The sequence below is a fragment of the Alligator sinensis genome, unplaced genomic scaffold (assembly GCF_000455745.1).
Source record: "Alligator sinensis unplaced genomic scaffold, ASM45574v1 scaffold18_2, whole genome shotgun sequence".
NCBI classification, from domain to species: domain Eukaryota; kingdom Metazoa; phylum Chordata; order Crocodylia; family Alligatoridae; genus Alligator; species Alligator sinensis.
The window spans coordinates 388,295-410,387 of record NW_005842281.1 but is presented as its reverse complement, the minus strand read 5'-3'; the positions used below and the strand labels follow the sequence as shown (position 1 = coordinate 410,387).

Genomic DNA, 22,093 nt, shown 5'->3' with positions numbered 1-22,093 from the left:
GTAAATGATTAGGAAATCTAAGGCAGTGACTGAGTTTAAATTAGCCAAGGGAGTCAAGGACAATAAGAAGTCCTTCTTTAGGTATGTAGGGAGCAGAAGGAAAACAAACGGAAGTGTGGGCCTCTGCTTAACACCTTGGGACAGCTGGTAACAGACACTCAGGAAAAAACTGAACTCCTGAATGCCCACTTTGATTTGGTATTTCACTAGACTAAGGGAAAAGACAAGTGATTTAAGGATCACAGGGGGTGTGGTGGGAATGATAGCTTTCCCACTGTGGATGCTGAACTGGTACAAAACCAACTAGAAAAGCTAGACATTAAGTCAGCAGGATCAGATAGATTTCACCTGAGAGCGCTGATGGAGCTGACTGAGGTCATTACGGAACCCCTGGCAAAACTCTTTTTAGAAATCATGGAGATCCCTGAGGATTGGAAGAGGGCCAACATTGTGCCCATCTTCAAGAAAGGGAAGAGGGAGGACCTGGGCAACTATAGGCCAATCAGCCTAACCTCCAGCCAAGGGAAAATCCTGGAAAAACTCATTAAAAAATCTATGTGCGATACGCTCATTGAGGATAAGATTCTGAATGACAGCCAGCATGGCTTCGTCATGGGTTGGACTTGTCTTACCAATCTCATCTTCTATGAACAGATCTCTTGCCACTTGGATACAGGAGAGAAAGTTGACATTCTGTACCTAAACTTCCAAAAGGCTTTTGATCTAGTATCCCATGATATCCTTGTGGAAAAATTGGAAGATTGTGAACTTAACTGCTCAGTAGTTCAGTGGGTGGAAAACTGGCTGTGTGGTAGGACCCAGAGAGTTCTCATGAATGGATCTGTGGCCTCCTGGTGAGAAGTGGCTGTGGTTTCCCTCAGGGGTCCATGCTTGGATTGGTGCTTTTCAACATCTTTATCAGTGATTTGGATGTGGAGGTGAAAAGCTTGCTGGCCATATTTGTGGATGACACCAAAATATGAGGGAGCGCGATCATGCCAGAAGATAGGTTGCAGATACAGGTGGACCTGGACAGGCTAGAGAGATGGGCCAACCGGAACCAAATGAGGTTCAACACTCAGAAATGTAAGGTGTTCTATCTAGGGGAAAACAATCCCCAACATACCTACAGGCTTGGTGGCGACAATTTGGCTTGCACCATGGCCAAAAGGGACCTAGGGGTAGTGATCAACCATCACATAAACATGAGCCGGTAGTGCGATGCTGTAGCCAGCAGGGCAAACAACATGCTGGCATGCATTAACTGTTGTATCTCATGCAAAACTATGGAAGCCTCTGGGCAGGCCAAGGGGAAAGTGGCAGAAGGGTGGGCTTGGCTCTGCCCCCTTCCCCCCCAAACCAGGAGCTTTTGTCCCCCAGAGCTGTGGGCCATGCTCCCTTCTCAGTTTCTGGGCTGGCTGGGAGGTGGCAAGAACCCTGCACCGGGACTTGGGTCTGTCCCTGGAGCCAGGAGCCATGCCCCTTCTCAGGCTCCAGGATGGCTGAGGGGAGAGGGGAGGTGTGGAGATGGAGGGAGAGGAGAAACCTGCATCAGGGCTTGGCTCTGCCTTCCCCCCACCCCCAAGCTAGGAGCCATGCCTCCCTCTCACCCGGCTCACAGGCTGAGAAGGGGATGTGGCAGGGGACTCCAGTCCTGCTCCCAGCTCCGATGGGGTGGAGCTGAGCCCTGGTACAGGTTTCTTCCTCCTCCCAGCCAGCTGGGAGGCTGAAAATGGGGTGCAACTCCTGGTGAACCAAGCCCTGGTGCTGGCTTTTCCTTTCTCTCTTTCCTCACTTCCCCTCTACCCTAAGCCAGCCCAGAGGCTGTGAAGGGGGCGTGGCTTCTGGCTCTGGGGGCAGAGCCAAGCCTCCTTCTGGGCTTTTCCCCACCCTTTGCCCTCAGCCAGCCCGGAGGCTGAGAAGGGGATGTGGCTCCCAGACCTGGGGTGCAAAGTCAAGCCTCCACTGCAGACTCACCCCTCCCCTCCCCTCCCTAAACTGGCAGTACCCAGCTGGGGGTCTGGTTCCCTCATCCCACCTCCCCTTTCCGCGGTGCTCTAGCCAACAGCATATGGCTGGGGGTCTGGTGCTGGCCCAGAGGGGTGAGGTTTCTTTTTGGTCTATCACCTCTTCAGCAACCCAGAGTTATAGTGCTCCAGCTAGGGAGCAGAGAGGCAGGGCAGACCTTGCTCATTGGAGCACACAGCACAGCCCAGGGCTGCAAAACATCATGGGATGCTGGGGGACTGTGAGGTGACTTGAACCAGGAGGGGATCTGGGACAGAATTTCTATAAATCATTTTGATCTAAATCAGTTAAGTCTGATACTACATCCAGTCAGGTTTATCTTAAACCAGTTTCAGCCATTTTGAAAGCAGTTTAAGTACACTAAACTTCTGTTCTGTTACAGGTTTCAACCAGTTTCTGATCACTTAAACTGGTTTATGTGTAACTTCTGTCCCTAGCTTAAGTGGATAAAATGGGTAGGTGAATCAAAGAAGTAATTGCTTTGTTTTACTAAAAATAACCCAACAATAATAATAGCTAAATGCTATGGAGATGGTGCATGGAAATAATTAAGGATCTCTTAATGTTAAACACACAGAATGTTATATTTTCTCCCTCTGTTTGCAGATGTATTTTATCAGTACTTTTTAGTGACCCATTATGGTTTTTTTTTTCTATTGTAACTTCTTGTTTGCATTTATGTGGTTTGTTTTAGTTCCTCTGTACCCACTCAGATAAAGAATTCATGTTGTAGAATTACTAAGAAAAGGTTATGACCTTTGTATGGAATTCATAGATTTATAATAAATGTAATATATTCCAAATAAATTATTGTTGTTGTTGTTGTTATTGTTATTATTATTATTATTACTAATTCTGAATAGAAAGAGGGGATGCTACTGCTTTTAGCATGGGCAGTTCTCAGGAGTAGAAATTGGATAAAGAGAGCATTGTTTCTAGAAAAACTAGTACATTTTCTATAAAATTGTTTGGGAGAGCAGAAATGGAGCATTGGTTATGAAAATGGGAAAGGTTATAGCAAGTTGGTTGCTCAGCAGAAGCAGTTTACTGTATGTACACCCTACTTAGGGGAAATTCAAGTCTTTGCTCATGTCTGCACTGATATCTGTGCTCTTCCTAACTTTGTCACACCTTTCTCTTGAGCTTTTTCACTTCTTCCCCATACTTTTCATAGTCCTTCTCCTCCTCAGTTTCTGTTTCTTAGTGCTCTTATTTCTTATACTTTTTAATTAATTATATTTACCAACTTCCTGAGCTTCATCTACTTTCACCTCCTCATCTCTGCTTTGCCTGGCCAGAGTTCACATGCCTGTCTTTCAAATTTAGATGATTTTCCCAGTCCCACTTAATTTGGATGAAGTCCTACCCATAGTGGATTGGATTTTTCGATGGTGCTCATAAATGTTTAAATGCCATGTTTTCTCCTGCATAGATGCTGCTGCTTTGGACCATGGCTTAGACATGGTTTTGAATCAAATTGCGTAAACGTAGATTGAGAACATAAGAATATAAAAAGTTCCACACTGGGTCAGACAAATGGTCCATCTAGCCCAGTATTTGGTCTCTGACAGTGGCAGAAGTGGATGCTTTAGATGGAGAGGATTGAACTAGATACATCTAGAGTGATCTATCCCTTATTCATTACCGTCCCTGGCATCCACTGTTTATTGATTTAAAGATGCCAGATTAAACCTCTCCAACTGTTTTTTTCAACAGCTATGAATAGATCTATTATCCATGAATTTGTCTAGTCCAATTTTTTAACCTGATTATGCTATCTACCTCTACCACCTCCTGTAGCAGAGAATTCCTCAAGTTAACTACACGTTGTGTTAAAAATGCTTTATCTTGTTAGTTTTAAACCTGCCTCCTGCTAATTTCAGTGAGTGCCAACTAGTTCTAGTATTCTGGTACTTGGTGAATAACAGTTCCCTGTTCACTTAGTCTAAATTATTTGCTAGTATAATTCTACTGGAGTCCCTAGGCTGAATTTCATTTGAAAAATGTTCTATAAATGGAGAGATTATAATAAGAATATTATGAAGACCATAAATCACTCAGCTTTGAAATTATTTTCATGATGCACCCAATTTAAACCATCTTAGTCCCTAATTTTGGAAACGATACATTTTCAGGAATGTGCTTAAAGTGATGCTAAATAGAATTGGAATACACATAATGATTGAGTTAAGTACTTTGCCAGTTGACCTTAGGTTAAATATGGCTTATTTTATCTACCCACTGCAGTCATTGGAAAGATGCCTGTCAGCATGTATGACGTGTCCCGTAACTCTTCCTGAGAATTGTTGTCCACTTCCTTGAGCTCTCCTGCCATGTCTTGATGTAAAACAAATAAAGAAAAGCTGAGTGTTGAGACAAAAGTGAAACAGAACTCTCTTAATGGGGAGTGCATCCTCTTCACAGGGCTCCACCTCCCCTATACTCTGTCCTCACCACACCTGCTGGGCTAATACTGTGGTCTTTCTAGTATAGCTTACTCCCTTGACTGGTAGCTCATCCATTCACCAATACCTGTTACCCCCTCCAAATCTGGAGTTCGTTGAGGTTCAGTTGATCCTTACGTACACCCCTTTTATTGATGTGCATAGTCCACAAGTCCAGCACCAATCATGGGTCCGTACACACCCTTGCTATATGGGTTTTTCCCATCAATCAATTACCTCTTTACTCAGGCTTCATTGACTTCACATTCAACATTGTGGGCCTTATCATTGTGGGCCTTATCACTAGGGATCCTGGTTTTCTTTGATACAAAAAATTCCCAGTATTCAGATTAAAAATATGGATATAGATATAGCTATATATTAGTTGTGTTTCATTTTAATCACAGGATTTGTGAATTTTTAGTTACTTTTTTTAATCTGAAAATTGGGATTTTTTTTTATCAGAGAAAACCAGGATCTCTGCTTATCACAACCACCAGCCTATCAGCTCCACCAACTGGCTCCCCTGGAGGGTTCCCTAGCCACTCCCCACACCAAGTGGTTTACCTGTATCCCAGCCTCTCTTCATTGGTGGTTTGAGTAGCTGGCTCTTCTCTGCTGGGTTATTGCTCACCAGCTCCCACTCCTAGTGCCTGTGACTCGCCTTCACCAGGACCGAGGTTCATTGTCCTTCCAGACTCTTCTTCTGTGGCTCTGCACAGAGCTGCACCGTTCTCCTTAGGGAGATGGTGCATTCCCCTCTCTGGGGGTTAAGTGCATTGGCCCTCTTTCTTTTGGGTCTGTCGGGCCTCTCAGCAGCAGCAGCGGAACCTTGGTATAACTTCAGGGTAAGGTGGTCAATGACCCCAAGTATATCTGGTTTCATTTACCACCTTACCCTGAAGTTGTGCCAGGGTTCCACTGGTGACAGTGAGCCGGTTCTGCTCATAACAGGGGCTAGGGAATAGCTCACTGTTACAGTGACAAAGATTTCAAATAATCTGGTCCTAAATGTTTAGAAACATGAGTCTCAATACCGTGTGTTTTCTGTGCCATGTAGTAGAAATAAATTCTGTCTCTGAAGACAAGACTCTAAAGTGTGTGCACATGCTCACCCTCTCTCCAAAAACCAAAAAAATACCACCACCAATTTTTTAACATGAGGCAATAGGACAACAGTAACCTATCATTTTGTGGTTAAAACTGACCAGTTACTTTTTAAAAATAGTCTGGAAACAATTATGTTGCTGACTACTAGAAATTTAATAATTTTATGAATTATGTCTAAGTTTTCTGAATATATAATAAAATACAAACAATGTTTCACCTATTTTTAAACAAAATTGAATATTTTTTAGAAAGGGATAGAGAATCACTTCAAAGTGCTCTGCTAGGAATAAAGAAAATCTGTCCTGTATGCTTTACGTGAAAAAAAAAAAAAAGTAGCATATGAACCTAATGGTAATAAAAGAACTAATACTTGGGAATCTGGCTACATGATTTAAGTTATGATATTATATAATACATATGATCCTTTTGGAACAGGGAGCTTGAAGCATGATATGTAGTAGTTAACTTTTTTTTTTTTTCTTTCTTTCTCTCTTTTTTTCCCAAATTGGAAGAGTACTTTGGCCTGAATGAGCATTACCATACACTAGGAAGCAGGAAAGAGGTGGTTGTTGAGTGATAGGCACAGAAAGCTGAAAAGGCAGCTGGTGATAAGTTAGCCAGCTATGTTTGACAGTTGAGCATCTTCTGAGACTGGCAAGACTGATTTAAACAAAAAAATGTAGAAAACAAAGAAGAAAAGCTCCAAACAAGTAAAGAGTGGGAAGGAAAAATGTATGTAATAACTGTGCCTAATCTTAGTACACAATGGCCACGTCTACATGAGATCCTGACTGTGCAGTTGTTACTGTGCAATCATTTAACACTTGTAGTGCTAAATGACTGCTCAGTAACTAGAGTTTCAGCGCAGTAGCATCCCTGAATGGCTTTTTCATGATGCTGACTGTGAAGTAGCCCAAGACTGCTGTGCAGTCGGCATCTCACGTAGATATGGCCAGTAAAAATAATTTATGTTTATTAAGATATTATATTGCATAAAGGCATATTGGTGGGTAGAAGAATGCATGCTAAGGTGTTGGAATCATCGATTCTATAAGTGTAAAGCTGAACTGATCAAGGAAGCCAGCTATGGGTAGTAAGCAATAAGAGAATTTATTAAAACCAGGAAACTGGGCAAGAAAATGCAAGTATTTGAGCTACTTTTATGCAATGTGTAACCAGATGTTATAAGGATAATACAAACAGGGTGAAATAGTAGGTATGATTGAACATAGATATTGATTTTTTGTTTTTTTCAGTTAAGATAAAAATAAAGATAAAGCTCATAGATTCATAGATGTTAGGGTCAGAAGGGACCTCAACAGATTATCGAGTCCGACCCCCTGCCTAGGCAGGAAAGAATGCTGGGGTCAGATGACCCCACCCAGATACAAAGCCCCATCTCCCTTGGAAGCCCATTCCAAATTTTGGGCACCCTTACCATGAAGAAGTTTTTCTTGATATCTAGCCTAAATCTGTCAGTTTGTGAACATTGTTCCTTGTTACCCCAAGAGGTGCCCTGGTGAACAGAGCATCTCCAATCCCTTGATAGGAGTAGATAGGTAGCAAATGATATGGTAGGGTGTAAAGAAATCAAAATAGGTTGTTTTTATCCATGCTGCTTATTTTGGTCAAAATGACTTTGGGGAACATTGGTAAAAGAGGTTCTGCTGGGAACAGTGTTAAGAGTTGACTGTGAATCCCCAGAATCAGATTTGGATATGTTCTTATTAGGAAGACAAATATTATAGGAATTGTCATGTCATGGGAGGCTTTATTTTCCCATATGTAGATTGGAGAACAAAAGCTCCCTGAAACAGTAGGGCCTAGATATTCTTGGATGTGATAATCAGATTTCTTCAATGAGTAGTCAATAAATTAATTAATAAAACTATTTAGTCATAGAGGTAATTAGATGCATTAATCTGATTCAGGCAGAAGGCGGGACAAGGTGCGGTCTCAGAGGCTAACTCATCCCTACCCTTTTCCTATCCTTCTTATTTAAATTAATCTTAAAATTCATTAAAATCTGACAAACTAGGCTGTTGCCTAAGAAAAGTTACACCTCACTGAATGAGTTAGTCCCTAAGGTGCCTTCCTTTTGTGCCTCTTGCTTTAGTTTTGCTTTTGGCAAGCAGTGGAGATATCATACCTGGAGCTGGCTGTAGAAAGTAACCATAGAGCGCATAAGATACATTCATTCAGTTTAGATTATATGGAAGGATAAACAAAATTTAAACCTGTTACTTCATTTCTCAGTTTCAAAAAGACAAGCTTAGAACAATAAAGAGCTAATTAATTAAGTTAACTAGACTGGTGATCTGAAGTACTTGAACGCAGAAGAGGCTTGAACTTTCTTACGTAAAAGGTGTGGGGGTAGGGGGCAGGGGGAAGAATGGAATCCTTATATCAAACAAAGGGTGGAAACTTGCATGGAAAGGCTCCAGATTTAATTTACTGAAGAAAAGAGAACAAGAAAAGAAGAAATAGGGCCACTTTGTACTGAGGTTGGAGAAGAAGAGATTAAATGATCATTCTGGTATGCCTTAAATGCAAAGGATTACTTTGTCTCAATTTCAGTAGGGTAATAATCAGGGATCCAAGTTTTCTGTTTGCTGTGGAAAAATGTGGATTGTCTCATTTGAGGAGAAACATACGGAATGTTCTCCCTTTAAGGAGAAAAGCACAGAATGTTCTCTCTCCTCCGTCCCAAGAGAAAAACATGGACTTGTCTTCCCTGAGGAGAAACCATGAACTTTCTCTTGTTGAGAAAAAATGGTGGGTTTTCCCTTGCAGGCTGACAGATCTGACAGGTGGTGGGGGGAGCTGGCTTCCTGCCAGTGCGTGAACTCCTGGAAGAGTCATGGGGAGAACATTTGTGTGTGATACGAGGGCAGACCTGGGCCAAGGACCCAGGTCTGTAGTCTTCTGCCTCCCCCAGTTGCACCCAAGCCCTGGATGCTGCCCATGGGAGGCAGCAGCTGCTGAGTAGAGTGCAGAGTCTTGCTCCCCCACCCCCATGGGCTGCACAGCAGAAGCAGAGCCCATGTTGGGGGGCGTGGATGAGGGCTGGCAGCTGTGGGCTCAGGGCTTCCCTACCCTGCTGCCCTCCCCCACTGGGGCCTCCATGGCCCAGTGGGCAGGACCCAGTTTGGCAGAGTAGAGTGGGGTGGGGAGGCTCAGTGCTAGCGCTGGGATCCCTGTACCACCATAGTAAGGCTCCTCTGCCTGCCTGGTAGTAGGTGGGGGGGTGGGGCACAATTCCACACTGCCACCCCTGCTGCTGCCAGGCAGGTTGGGGGGCCTTGCCATGGTGGCATAGGGCTGCTATTCCGCTACTCCTGGGCTGGTGGGTGGTCTACGGGGTCAGCCTGCTAGCTTGGGACTGCTCCACCCTGGCTCAGTGTGCTGTGGAGAGGCTGGCTGAGGCACGAGGGTGCTCCAGTGCAGGGCTAGCTGGGTCAGTGTCTATATGTCCATTGCTACACACAAAAAAGCTCCGCAGCAGGATAGCACTTGTATTTACAGGAAACTAATCAACTCCACAGCAGAATAGTACTTATATTTACAAGTACTATCCTGCTGTGGAGTTTATTAGCATCCTACAGCCTAATTAGGGCTGTATGTGTAGATGCTGAGTTGCCTAATAAACTCAGAAGTAAACAACACCACAATAAACATGTCATGTAGATGCGCCCACTATCCTAGAATGTATCGGGTATTTCCAGTAGAGACAGAAGACATGAGACTTAGAATCATAAAAAACTTAGGGATGAAAGGGACCCTAGGAGGTCATCTGGTCCAACCCTCTGCTCAAAGCCAGGACCACCTCCGACTAGATCATCCCAGCCAAGGCTTTGTCTAGCCAGGTCTTAAAAATGTCCAAGGATGGAGATTTCACAACCTCTGGGTGACCTGTTCCAGTGTTTTACCACCCTCCTAGTGAGAGTTTTTCCTAATATGCAACCTAAACTTCCCTTGCTGCAACTTGAGACCATTGCTCCTTGTTCTCTTATTTGCCACCACTGAGAACAGTCTAGCTCCATCCTCTGCGGAACCACCCTTCAGGTAGTTGAAGGCTGCTATTAAATCCCCACTCTGTCTTCTCTTCTCCAGACTAAGCCAAGTTTCCTCAGCCTGTCCTCAGAAGTCATATGCCCCAACCTCCAGCAGTGTGTCTACTACTTCCCCACATCCACAGCTTGGTGTCATCTGCAAACTTGCTGAGGGTGCACTCCATCCCATCTTTCAGGTCATTGATGAAGATACTGAACAAAACTGGCCCTAGCACCAACCCTTGGGGCACTTGGGGCACTCCACTTGATACTGGCTGCCAGCTAGACATTGAGCCATTGACTAATACTCTCTGAGCGCAATGATCCAGCCAGTTGTCTGTCTGCCTCATAGTCTGTTCATCCAATCCATACTTCCTTAGCTTGCTTGAGAGAATGTTGTGGGAGACTGTATCAAAAGCCTGGGTCAAATCAAAGTATATCACATTTGCTGGTCTCCTCACCTCCGCAGAGCCAGTCGTCTCTTCATGGAAAGCAATCAGGTTGGTTAGGCGCATGACTTGCCCATAGTGAATCCATGCTGGCTCTTCCTAATCTCCAAGTGCTTAGAAATGGATTCCTTGAGGACCTGCTACACAATTTTTTCCAGGGACTGAGGTGAGGCCGACAGGGCTGTACTTCTCTGGATCCTCCTTCCTTTTCTTAAAGATGGGCACTTTATTTGCCCTTTTCCATCTGTTCAAGACCTTTCCCAATCACTGTGCATTTTCAAAGACGATGGTCAGCAGCTCTGCAAAATACTTCTTAAATACTATGTGATCTCCCCTGTTTAAGAAAGTTGATTTCAATTGAAATATATGCAGTGGAAGGGCTAGTAGGATGAAAAGTCTATCAAACATTGTGGATAAAAAAAATTGATTTATTTTTAAATTAAAAATTAGATTTTTAAATTCTAAATCATTTTTTTTGATTTAAAATGTTATTTAAAGCATTATGTGTTAATAAATTATGTTAAATAAAATTTGAGTTTAATACAACAAAAGCTAAGATATACATTTAGTATAATATTAGCTTCCCTCTGTGCCAGGCACAGTGCAAATGGGGTGGAGCCACCCCTGATGTGGGGACCCAGCTGCAGTAGCGCCCTGGGCCCCAGGAACAGCCCCCTGGACCAAGCCGGGTGGGAGCCTACAGCGCAGTGGCCCTGTGCAATGCCTGCCCTGGCTTGTCCTTGCCCCTGGAGGGGAGCTGCACGTGAGCAAGGCTGGGGCCCAGGCAGGCCTGGGCGGCTGCAGCAGCTGTTCCTGGGGCTTGACTGGTTCCTGTGTGCAGGCCCCCACACTGAGGGCAGCTTCTCCCTGCTCGTGCTGTGCCTGGTCCGCAGGGAGGCCGAGCCCGGAGCTGGGAGGCCCACAAGTCCAGTGTCCTACCCCAGCCAGGCAGTGTCTCCTCCCAGGCAGGGTGGCTGTGTCCCATCCCTGTGGACCTGTCCCTGCCCAGGTGGGACAGGGCGTCTATCTGCCCAAGCCCCGGCTGGGCCCAGGACTCGCCCACTCATTGGGAACCTCCAGTGCACTAGTCTTGCACAGTGCCTGCCTGCGCCCTGGCTCCACTCACCCACAGTTCCCCTCCAGGAGCCAGGCCAGGCTGCAGGGCACAGCCCAGGGACAGGGGGCGGGGTCAGCAGAACACAGAGGTTCTCCTGACTCCTCCCCTGGTGCCTGCCACAGCACTAGGACCTGTGGCTGCTCTGCAGAGCTTAGAGCAGCAACTTAAAAAATATATATTTTCAAATAGTCTCTTCACATGCCTCCTGGCATGCCAGGGAAAATGTCTCACTAATTGTTGTGCATGCCAGGGGTTGCCTATCCTTGGTATAGGGTCAGTCTCTCTCTCTCTTTGACTAGTTACAAAACCAGTTTCATATGTATATATGCATGTATATGTACGTATGTACGTAGCTGGTTAAGCACAATTTGTTAAATGTATTTATTCTGAGAAGGTGCCAACTGCCTTTTAAAAATGTTTTTGAATTCAGTAGTGCAGTGTCAGTAGTTTGTAATGTGGGCAGAAGTAGTCAGATTTACTTGATCGAAATAGAAAAGGAAAACTAATTTACATAATATGCAGCATATTATTTCAAATTCCAGTTGCATCATAGTTTCTATAAACATATCTGTTTTCTAGCTCAGTAATATCACAACACAGATGTGAATTTACCCTCTCTAATTGCCTCTAAAATAAGCTGTTGATGTTATGGTGGTTTTAAACAGACTTCGTTATGATCTACAAATATAAGGGTAGCGTTTCTAGGTTTTATTCCTATTTTTTTGTTATTCCTGAAGGTAAATACCTAGAATTTAGGCTATTGTACAATTTTCAAAGAAAGTAGAGATAAACTGAGATTTGAAAACAGAGACCTCTTTTCTTCAAAGTACTTAATCTTTGGCTATATTTATGACTTCTTATGCATGCAAGTAGTGCCAGAGTGGCTGCAAACAGAATGTGAATATATATCTTGAAACAAAGTATAATTTTGTTTATTTCCGGGAAAAATCACACTGCTTTTTTCCTTGATCCAAGTAAAATATGTATATATAAAGAAGGTATTTTCCCATCTTTCCCTGCACATTGCTACCCTTTTTGCTATCACCCTTAAATAAACTATCCACCCTTTCTCTCTCATTCTGTTGGAAACACATGTCCACACAAATCACACTTACTGGGACACAAAGTTACGGAGGACAGTAATCCTTTTCAATTTCAGTAAGCATAAACAGAAATTTCAGTAAGCCTAAACAGATGGCTATAGCTATGGACTTCATCTGGAATTGAGTTTGCCTCTTAGTGTTTCCTTATACTCTTGTGGTAGATCTTTTTAATCTCCTTAAATGAAAAGAAATCAAGTCTTTTCTTTCCTAGGATGTTTTCCTTCTGTGCAAATGTACATGCATGTGTATGTGAAGGTGCATATATTTATAAATAGATTCAGTATTACTTGTTCCTGCCCCATTGTAGGATATTATTTGTTGTGTTTTCTTTTAGAGATCTCTTATTTTTGTTTTGTGAATATGTCCATACCCAAATCACTTCTTGGCATACATGACTGCTTATAGGACAGAAGGAACAGAATTTAATTTATTGACACAACTTGCCTGTGACACTACCCCTTGTCTTTCCTTTGCCATATCTTTTTCCTTCCCACTTTGTAGATACATTTGTGAAAAAGTGCAAGGAGATGCAGCATGGACTAATAAGAGAACCACTTGACTGGGGCTTCAGGAAATCTGATTTTTCTTGGCTCTGTTGGCATCAATTTATTATTCTGTGCTTCCAGTTCTCCATATATATAATAGGAATGATTATATCAATGTCATGTGTAAAGTTTTGTATAAGTGCCAAAGTATTATTATCTCATTCACTTAAAAGACATGTTGAGCTCAACATTAATATTAACTTGATCTCCCAATTTCTTCCCAGCCCAGTCACTGAAAGAGTTTGCCCGACTACTGATTGCTGTGGAAGAAGAGAGAAGACGACTGGTAAGTCAGTTGTAGAACTAAGCTGTTTTATGTTTCTTTTTAAATTTTTGAATATACCAGTACTACTTTTCTTATTCATCTCAGAAAGTGTTCTGTATACCTTTTGCATTTGTAAACTGTTTACTATGTAAGATTTCATAGTTGGTAGGGTCGGAAGGGACCTGAGCAGATCATCAAGTTCAACCCCCTGCCAGGGCAGGAAAAAGTACTTGGGTCAAAGGACCTCAGCAAGGTGTTCATCTAACCTCCTCTTAAAGACCCCCAGGGTAGGAGCCAGCACCACTGCGCTTGGAAGTTGGTTCCAGGTCCTAGCCGCCCTGATGTCTAGTCTGAATCTACCCTCTGCCAGCTTGTGACTGTTATTTCTAGTCACTCCTGGTAGTGCTCGGGGGAACAGGGACTCCCCCAATGCCTTCTGGTCCCCCCGATTAGTTTGTAAACGGCCCCCTCAGCCTTCTCTTGTGGAGGCTGAACAGGTTCAGGTCCCTTAGCCTCTCCTCATAGGGCCTGCCCTGCTGACCCCTGATCATGCGGGTGGCCTTCCTCTGGACCCTCTCCATGCTGTCCACATCCCTCCTGAAGTGCAGCTCCCAGAACTGGATGCAGTACTCCAACTGTGGCCTGCCACATAGAGGGGGAGGATCACCTCCTTGGACCTGCTCGAGATGCATCTGTGGATACATGACAAGGTGTGGTTGGCCTTCCTGACCACGTCCCCACACTGTCGGCCCATGTTCATTGTGGCATAAATGATGACTCCAAGATCCTTTGCTGCCTCTTCACTGACAAGAAGGGAGTTCCCCAGCCTGTAGGTATGCTGCTGGTTCTTCCTCCCCAGGTGCAGTACCTTGCACTTCTCAGTGTTGAAACCCATCCTGTTCTCATCTGCCCACCCCGGTAATCTGTCTAGGTCTGATTGCAGCCTATTCTTCCCTTCTAGCATGCCCACATCCCCCCACATCTTAGTGTCATCAGCAAATTTGAATAGGGTGCTTTTTACCCCCTCGTCCAAGTCACTGATGAAGATGTTGAACAGTGTGGGTCCGAAGACAGAGCCCTGGGGGACTCTACTGCCCACATCCCTCCAGGTCGAAAATGACCCATCCACTACCACTCTCTGGGTGCGGCCCTCCAGCCAGTTAGCAACCTATTTGACTGTGTAGGCATCGACGCCACAGTTCCCTAGTTTTTTAATGAGAATGGGGTGAGAGACAGTGTCGAAGGCCTTCCTGAAGTCCAGAAAGACTACGTCTACTGCTACCCCTGCGTCTAAGGATTTTGTGACCTGGTCATAGAAGGCCACCAGGTTGGTCTGACAGGACCTGCCTCTAATGAACCCATGTTGGTTGCCCCTAAGCATAACCTCCCCTGCTGGCCCCTCGCGGACATGTGCCAGGATAATATTCTCAAGAAGCTTACCCAGGATCGAGGTAGGACTAACTGGCCTATAGTTGCCTGGGTCCTCCTTTCTCCCTTTTTTGAAAATGGGAACCACATTGTCCCTTTTCCAGTCCTCTGGCACCACACCAAAGCACCATGAGTGCTCATAAAGCCATGCCAGGGGTCCCGCAATGACCTCTGCTAATTCCCTCAGTACTCTGGGGTTGAGGTCATCAGGACCAGCTGATATAAATATGTCCAGTTCCTCCAGAAGTTCCCTGACTAGATCCTCACTGACCCTAGGGCTGGGTGCACCTCCCCCGGGGCCTGAGGGGGTCCTGGCATATGGACTGATCTGGTCCCTGCTCAGGAAAATGGAGGCAAAGAAATCATTAAATAGGTTAGCCTTGTCGTCTGGTGCGACAACCACATTTTCTAACGTGTCTTGCAGAAGTCCCACGTTACCCGGTACCTTCTTTTTGCCCCCTATGTATTTAAAAAAGGACTTCTTGTTGTCCTTGATCTGGGTAGCTAGTCCCAGTTCTATCTCCGCCTTGTCCTTCCTGACCACCCCCCTGCAGCCCTCTGCAACCGAGGTATAGTCCTCCCTGGTGATGGCCCCTCCCTTCCATTGGGTGTACACCTCCCTTTTAGCCAGGAGACATTCCCGTATGCTTTTGGTGAGCCATGGGGGCTTTTGCGCCCTCTTGCCCGCTTTGATCCTTGTTGGGATTACCCCCCTTTGGGCTTGGAGGATCGTCTCCTTAAGGAACGACGACTCTTTTTGGACACCCAACTCCCCTCCCCTCTGGGACCTCAGTATTTCCCCAACAATTCTTCTTACCTCATTGAAATCCACCCTCCTGAAGTCCAGGGCTGCTGCCTTGCTGTAGGCTTTTGCCACCTTGCACTGGATGGTGAATTCCAGCAGGCTTTGATCGCTGTCACCGAGGTGGTTGAGCACCCGCAGCCCCCTCACAAGGTCATTGCCTGTGGCTAGATTGACATGCAGCTTTTACAACACCTCACACACTATTAGTTTAGTTGGTTTGGTAATAATGGTACTGTAGTAATTCAGCAGTATGGTGTAATTTTGCTGTTTTGGCAGGTTTCAACCTGAGCAGTCTAATCATGAAATTTGATTGGTTGTTTGAACAAGACATACACAAAGGCTAGGGACAGAAATTATATATAAACTAGTACAAGTGATCAGAAACCAATTTAAGATAAACCTGGATGGATGTAGGTAACTGATTTAGTTTAAATTGGTTTATTGAACTTCTGTCCCAGATCCCCTCCAGATTCTAGTTAATTCACAGTCCCCAGCATCCCAGGATGCTTTGCACCTCTCCTGCAAAATGTCCTTTCAGGGTGGACAGACTAGCCTTGGCCCAAGATAACTGTTCCAGTTGAGCAGGAAGGCATGCCCTAGCACCCTCCAGCTTCTGGCCTGGGCCACTGCAGGCATGTGACTGCATTTCTGGAATCAAGTGAATTCGTTGCTTATCAGTTTAATGTATGCAGCTTAGATTAATTGGCAAAGATTAAAATGGTTCAGCCTTGGGCTTTTTGACAGTGTGTACTTGGCCAAAGGGTGTTTCACATCCAAAAACAAAACAGAATAGTAAGACTGTATTTTAATAGTGGTTCTTTACTATGATATGAGAATACTCCAACCAAAATGGCATTTGAAAAGAAGAGCACAAGATAGGAGGGAAATAAGATTTTTCTCTTGTTATGTTTTGAGAATGGTCCTTGGATAACTGAAGGGCAGATTCACAGATGATTTAACTTATTAGACCTCTGTTGACTTGAGTGGAGCCATGACAGCTTACACTAAGTGAGGATCTGTCTGTGATGCTTTTTATACACTGTTATTTTATTTAATCTGGACTCCCTCCTTGGTACTGCATAGATTTTTATTAAATTATTCATATGAATCCTGAAAGATTTTTTTCTTAAGAAAATACATTTTCTTTTTATAAAAGCCCTGAAAAAGTTACATCTTTGAGAGTTCTTCCAAATGCAATGACTACTAATATACTTATATTTAAAGAAAGAGCTGAACTTAAAAATTACATGAGAAGCTAGATTTACTTATAGATTCATAGATGTTAGGATTGGAAGGTATCTCAATAGATCATCGAGTCCGACCCCTTGCATAGGCAGGAAAGTGTGCTGGGTTCAGATGACTCCAACCAGATGCCTATCTAACCTCCTCTTGAATACCCCCAGGGTAGGGGAGAGCACCACCTCCCTTGGGAGCCCATTCCAGATTTCGGCCGCTCTTAACTGGGAAGAAGTTCTTCCTAATGTCTAGTCTATATCTGCTCTCTGCTAGCTTATGGCCATTATTTCTTGTAGCCCCCAGGGGCACCTTGGTGAGTAGAGCCTCACCAATTCCCTTCTGCGCCCCCATACTGAATTTATGGGCAGCCACAAGGTTGCCTCTCAACCTTCTCTTGCAGAGGCTGAAGAGGTCCAGGTGCCCCAGTCTCTCCTCATAGGGCTTGGCCTGCAAGCCCTTAACCATACGAGTGGCCCTTTTCTGGACCCTCTCCAGGTTATCCACATCCCTCTTGAAGTGCGGCGGCCAAAACTGCACACAGTATTCCAACTGCGGTCTGACCAGCACCCAATAGAGGGGAAGTATCACCTCCTTGGTTGTTTGTCATGCATCTGCTGATGCATGATAAAGTGCAGTTAGCTTTGCTGATGACTTTGTCACACTGACGACTCATATTCATCTTGGAGTCCACTAGGACTCTTCATACCTTCCTCACTTAAAGATCCTGAGAGAAGTGATGACCCTGTTTCAGAACTGAGAAGTCATATTAATCACTTACTCATAGGTTTTTAAAATTAATGTGTGAGAATATAATTTTGTAAGTTTCAGGCATGTTAATGTCCTTGTGTGGCTAAATATGTAGGAATCACCTGGAGAATTTACTCCATGTCATTCAGTTTTTGAGAACAGCTTTTTAATATTAATACACATTTTTAGCTACTCAGAAAAATAAGGTACACACAAACTGATTTACAAGTAACTTTTAAGGTAAATTATTGTCTTAAGTGGAATGATGGGAATAGAGTTCAGTAATTTTGTTTAACAAAGAATGTATTTGTATATTTCATGACAAGTTCTAATTTTTAAAAAATAGCTCTGTCATTTTATGCTTTGATGTCATTTAGAAATAGAGTGTAGCCCTCTTCTTTTTGTATTGTTAAAAGTCAAAATTAAATCAAGTGAAAACTGACTTTGATTTGGGATGGGTGTAAAATAAAAATTGGCATGCTGTGTTTGCAACCCCAGCATTGCCACGCTTCCTTAGTTTTCTATCTGTGAAAGAGGAACAATATTTTCCTCCTTAAAATGTATCCTCAGAGCACTTCTATTGTGAATAATTGTGGGAGTCTGACACATTCATTTTTAAAGGTCATAGAAGTGCATAGAGAAATGTTATGCCCAAGTGGACTTGGATCTAGAAAATTATTACTTTTCTCTGAACAAAGATACATTTAAGCACATGCCTAAGTACTTTTCTGAATTGTGGTCTATAAATACAGGTTAGTTCATGCATTCATAGGCTAGATAAGCACAGGATGTGGGGAATAAGTGGAAGAGCCAGGTACAGAAATGGTGTAATTTCCTTGATTCACAGCCCCATGCTTAGCACAGTACAGACCAGACTGATTGGACCAGTTCTTTGTGGCAATATTCATGGAAATCTCTTCTGTTTTTCAGGCTGTTGGATCTGTTGCACATTTTTATTATTAAAATTGTATATGCATCTAGAAGTTTTTGCTTAGCTTTACCACTAAGTTTATTGTGACTCAATTTTTACAAAAGATGTGTTAATGGGATCAACTTTTACTCTGGTGCTTCCATTAAAATCAATCATCAATTAAGGTATCCTGACTTTTAAATCAAGGTGATATGACTCAACCTGGAAAGAAAGGTACATCTCAATGAAGTTATTTTTATATGCAATGAAAGTTTAACCATCTCAAGTACATCTAGCTATATTGTGTCTCCTTTTTTCCCTGTGTCCTTGGAAATTATTGTGCAATTTTCAGGGGCATGGGGAAGGGTTGTAGGAAATTGATAATCCAGAATAGTCTGCAATAGGTTTCGTTATCCACAAGAATAAATAAGAGTAAATCTGGACTATGCTGTTTCCCTGTTAATAAAGTAATAGCTTAGTATTAATATTATGCAATTAGGTATTTGGTGAGGCCGCAGCTGGAGTACTGCATCCAATTCTGGGCTCCACAATTTAAAAAGGATGTGGAGAAGCTTAAGAGAGTCCAGAGGAGAGCCACGCGCATGATCAGAGGGCAGGAAAACAGGACTTATGCTGAGAGACTGAGAGCTATGGGTCTCTTCCCGAGACTGCACTTTTCCAGGCTGGAGGACCTGGTGGCTGCCTATAAGTGTATAAAGGACGTACATCAGGATCTGGGGGAACGCCTTTTCACCAGAGTGCCCCAAGTGATGACAAGGTCAAATGGTCACAAACTCCTGCAAGACTGTTTCAGGCTGGACATACGGAAGAACTTCTTTATTGTCCGAGCCCCCAAGGCCTGGAACAGACTGCCCCCAGAGGTGGTGCAAGCACCTACTCCGGACTCCTTTAAGAGACATTTGGACGTTTATCTTGCTGGGATCCTTTGACCCCAGCTGACTTCCTGCCTCTGGGGCAGGGGGCTGGACTTGATGATCGTCTGAGGTCCCTTCCAGCCGTAGTGTCTATGACATCTATGAAATATTGTAAACACACTACAGTTTAAAATTTTGTGCCCAGGTATTTAAGTACATTTTTTTTTTCATTTTCTCTCCTGTTTTGGCAGTGAGAGGATTAAAGGGAAGAGTAAGAAGGTGACTACTGTTCAGTTTGCTAACTTTGGCAAGTTATTAATCCATGTCAAGATTTAAAGAAATAATGTAATGGGTATGGTGCTAAAGGTCTCTTAAGGCTATGATTATCATAAGGTAACGCTGTTAGGGAGATTAAAAATCAAGCAATAGAGAGAGATGATGGTTTTAGTTTAAAAAATTGTTAATCTTTTATAGTGTGTACATATCCTCTTTGCCTAATGTTATTTTCCTTTTAAAATAAGTTGCTGCTTCTTGCCTTAAAACCTTCCTTCTTTTTCTAGTTTATAGTTGAGTCTTGCTATACAGTGGTTCAGGTAATCTCTTATATAAGGGATGTGAAACAGAAATAAGTAGTGTGGAGTTTCCTGTTTTATTAAATGAATTAAAAGGCTCATGAGTTAGAGGTACATATATATAACATTGAAGCGTGAATCCAGTGGGTCTTGTGTTGATTAAGTAGCTCTTCAAGGTGACAGAGTGTTGGTGTGTAAGGACGTGGCCATATTTACACATTTATTCAGGAGTAATTTACCCTGCATTTTCTTCTGTTTAAGTGTAGAAGCAGATATGTGATCAGCTCTCCCAATCTGGCTGCTAGAAGCAGGTGGTATTGGAGTGCTTTGCTGCTAAGTGGCAAGGGAGTTAGTTTGAGCAAATGGCTACCTTTTTATGACTGACAACAGTAGAGGACCCACAACATATACTGGAATAACCTTCTCCAAGGTAAATTTCCTTTTGACTTCATACTAGAGAAAAATATTTCCTCTGATAATAATGACTTACAGTTTAATATTGTGAGTCATCTGCAGAGCATGGAAGACATTCAGTTATCAGGCTAGCAATAATAATGAGATGAATGGATGATTCACTGTAATTCAGAATAGTTCTCTTATTTTTAAATGCCTTATACATGAATGTGGCACACAACATTTCTGATATTAAAGTTCTTACCCTACTCAGTTATAGATAAAAAAAAAAAATGAATTTGAATAATTTAAATAAGAAATGCGAGGTTCAGATAGAGGCATATACTCTAATATACGCTGCACAAGTACAAAACCTGTGTAGATCCTCATATGGTAACTATGCTAACTCTATTCTATAGAAACAAGCTTTTGAAATGAAAACTTTATTTATTTTTCATGGCCTTGTTCACTCAGTTCAGAATTCCAGGGGTGATGCTACTGGTTATGGTGATATGATGAGGGAAATGTTTTCCATTAAGAGTTTTATTTAGACTATTGTATTGTTTATTATTTTTTATTACTATAGCACAAGATCCCATTGTGCTAGACACTCTGCAGACTCAGAACAAAAAGACAGTATATTCACTAGTTTAATATAGACAACTCAGCAGCCATATTATGGTAACTACAGGCCCTGATACCACTTTACATACTTTGCTCACTTGTGGTCTTTTGTTTTTCCTGACCACCCAGACTGCAGAATAAATTATATATTTTAAAAAAATTGTAGCTTTATCCTGCTCTATGGCCAGTTAATGCAATACAAGCTCATTAAAGAAAGTTGAAGCCTAGCAATATGAGGTGTAACATATGATGTTGAATATATAATCATCTTTGCTATGAAGTATTAGGAATTTGTTAAATAAATCCAGAATGTCTTGTCCTGTTTTTAAACTGTCGACTTTTATTTCTTTAGTACATTTGATGATGCTTATGCACATCATTATAACTGTTGTGATAGCATGTGGAGGTCCCAATCATGAGGTCCCAATCATGGTTGCACTGGGCTAAGCATCAAATTAGTATTTAATAAGTCACTCTCTGCCCTTAATTTCTGCTCTAATTGTGAAAACTTCAAAAACTGGGTGTTTTGTCTTAATTTGACAAATTCTGCTGAAACAAAGTATATTGCGTAAAGGTTATACATTTTGGTTGTTCTTCTAGAAATTATTCACAGAATGTTTAACTAACTGTTTAACCACACACCAGCAAGAAGCTGAGCTTAACTGATTTAAAAACTGGAGGAAGGCACGCAGGAATTAAAAAAAACAACCCACCCCTTTTGGAGTGTGTTTAATGAACCAAACAGATTTTTATTGTTCATAGTTGTGTATTCTTATTACAGATATGCTTTTTGTTTGAGGGGTTTAGGTTGTAGCCATGTTGGTCTAAGGACATAGGCAGACAAGATTCCTTGGGTGAATTTGATATCTTTTATTAGACCAACCCAAATAGTGGGAGAAAAGTTATTAAGCAAGCTTTCGGGTTCAAAAAACCCTTCGTCAGGCTAAGGAAGCTTCAGCAGTTGGTGTGTGCTTTTTCTGGATGGAATGAAAAGTAAAGAAGCCAGGGGCTGGGCTGGGGAGTCAGTTGCCAGGCAGATTATAATGTATCAAAAATCCAATGTCATGTCGCGCCATGACGAGAGGTGCGGAGCCTGCCGGCACATCTCCGCCACCCCTGCGGTTGCTGCACCCCACAATGAGGCCATCAGCGTCCTGGGATCTTGCAGCTGCACCTCCAGAGATGTAACGTGCCTCGTCCGGTGCACCGAATGCCCTGATGGAAAATATGTAGGAGGGACCAGGCAGCAACTGCGCACCAGAATGAACGCACACCAGAAATCTATCAAGGACAGAAATGTCCAGTTACCGGTGGGGGCACATTTCTCACAGGAGGACCACTCTCTCTCCAATCTCTCAGTCCTGATCCTCAAGGGAAACTTACACAACAC

The 22,093-nt window shown here is 43.0% G+C and overlaps 1 protein-coding gene across 4 annotated transcripts in view; it reads left to right on the top strand.

The window, feature by feature from the left end:
- The window catches only part of ARHGAP42 (Rho GTPase activating protein 42), a 332,737-nt gene that overhangs the window by 103,760 nt on the left and 206,884 nt on the right, over positions 1-22,093 (top strand). For all 4 annotated transcript variants that reach the window (XM_025209311.1, XM_025209310.1, XM_006027992.3 and 1 more), the window contains exon 3: positions 13,073-13,134. In XM_025209311.1, coding sequence (XP_025065096.1) covers positions 13,073-13,134 — 62 coding nt within the window. The remainder of the gene's footprint in view (positions 1-13,072; positions 13,135-22,093) is intronic.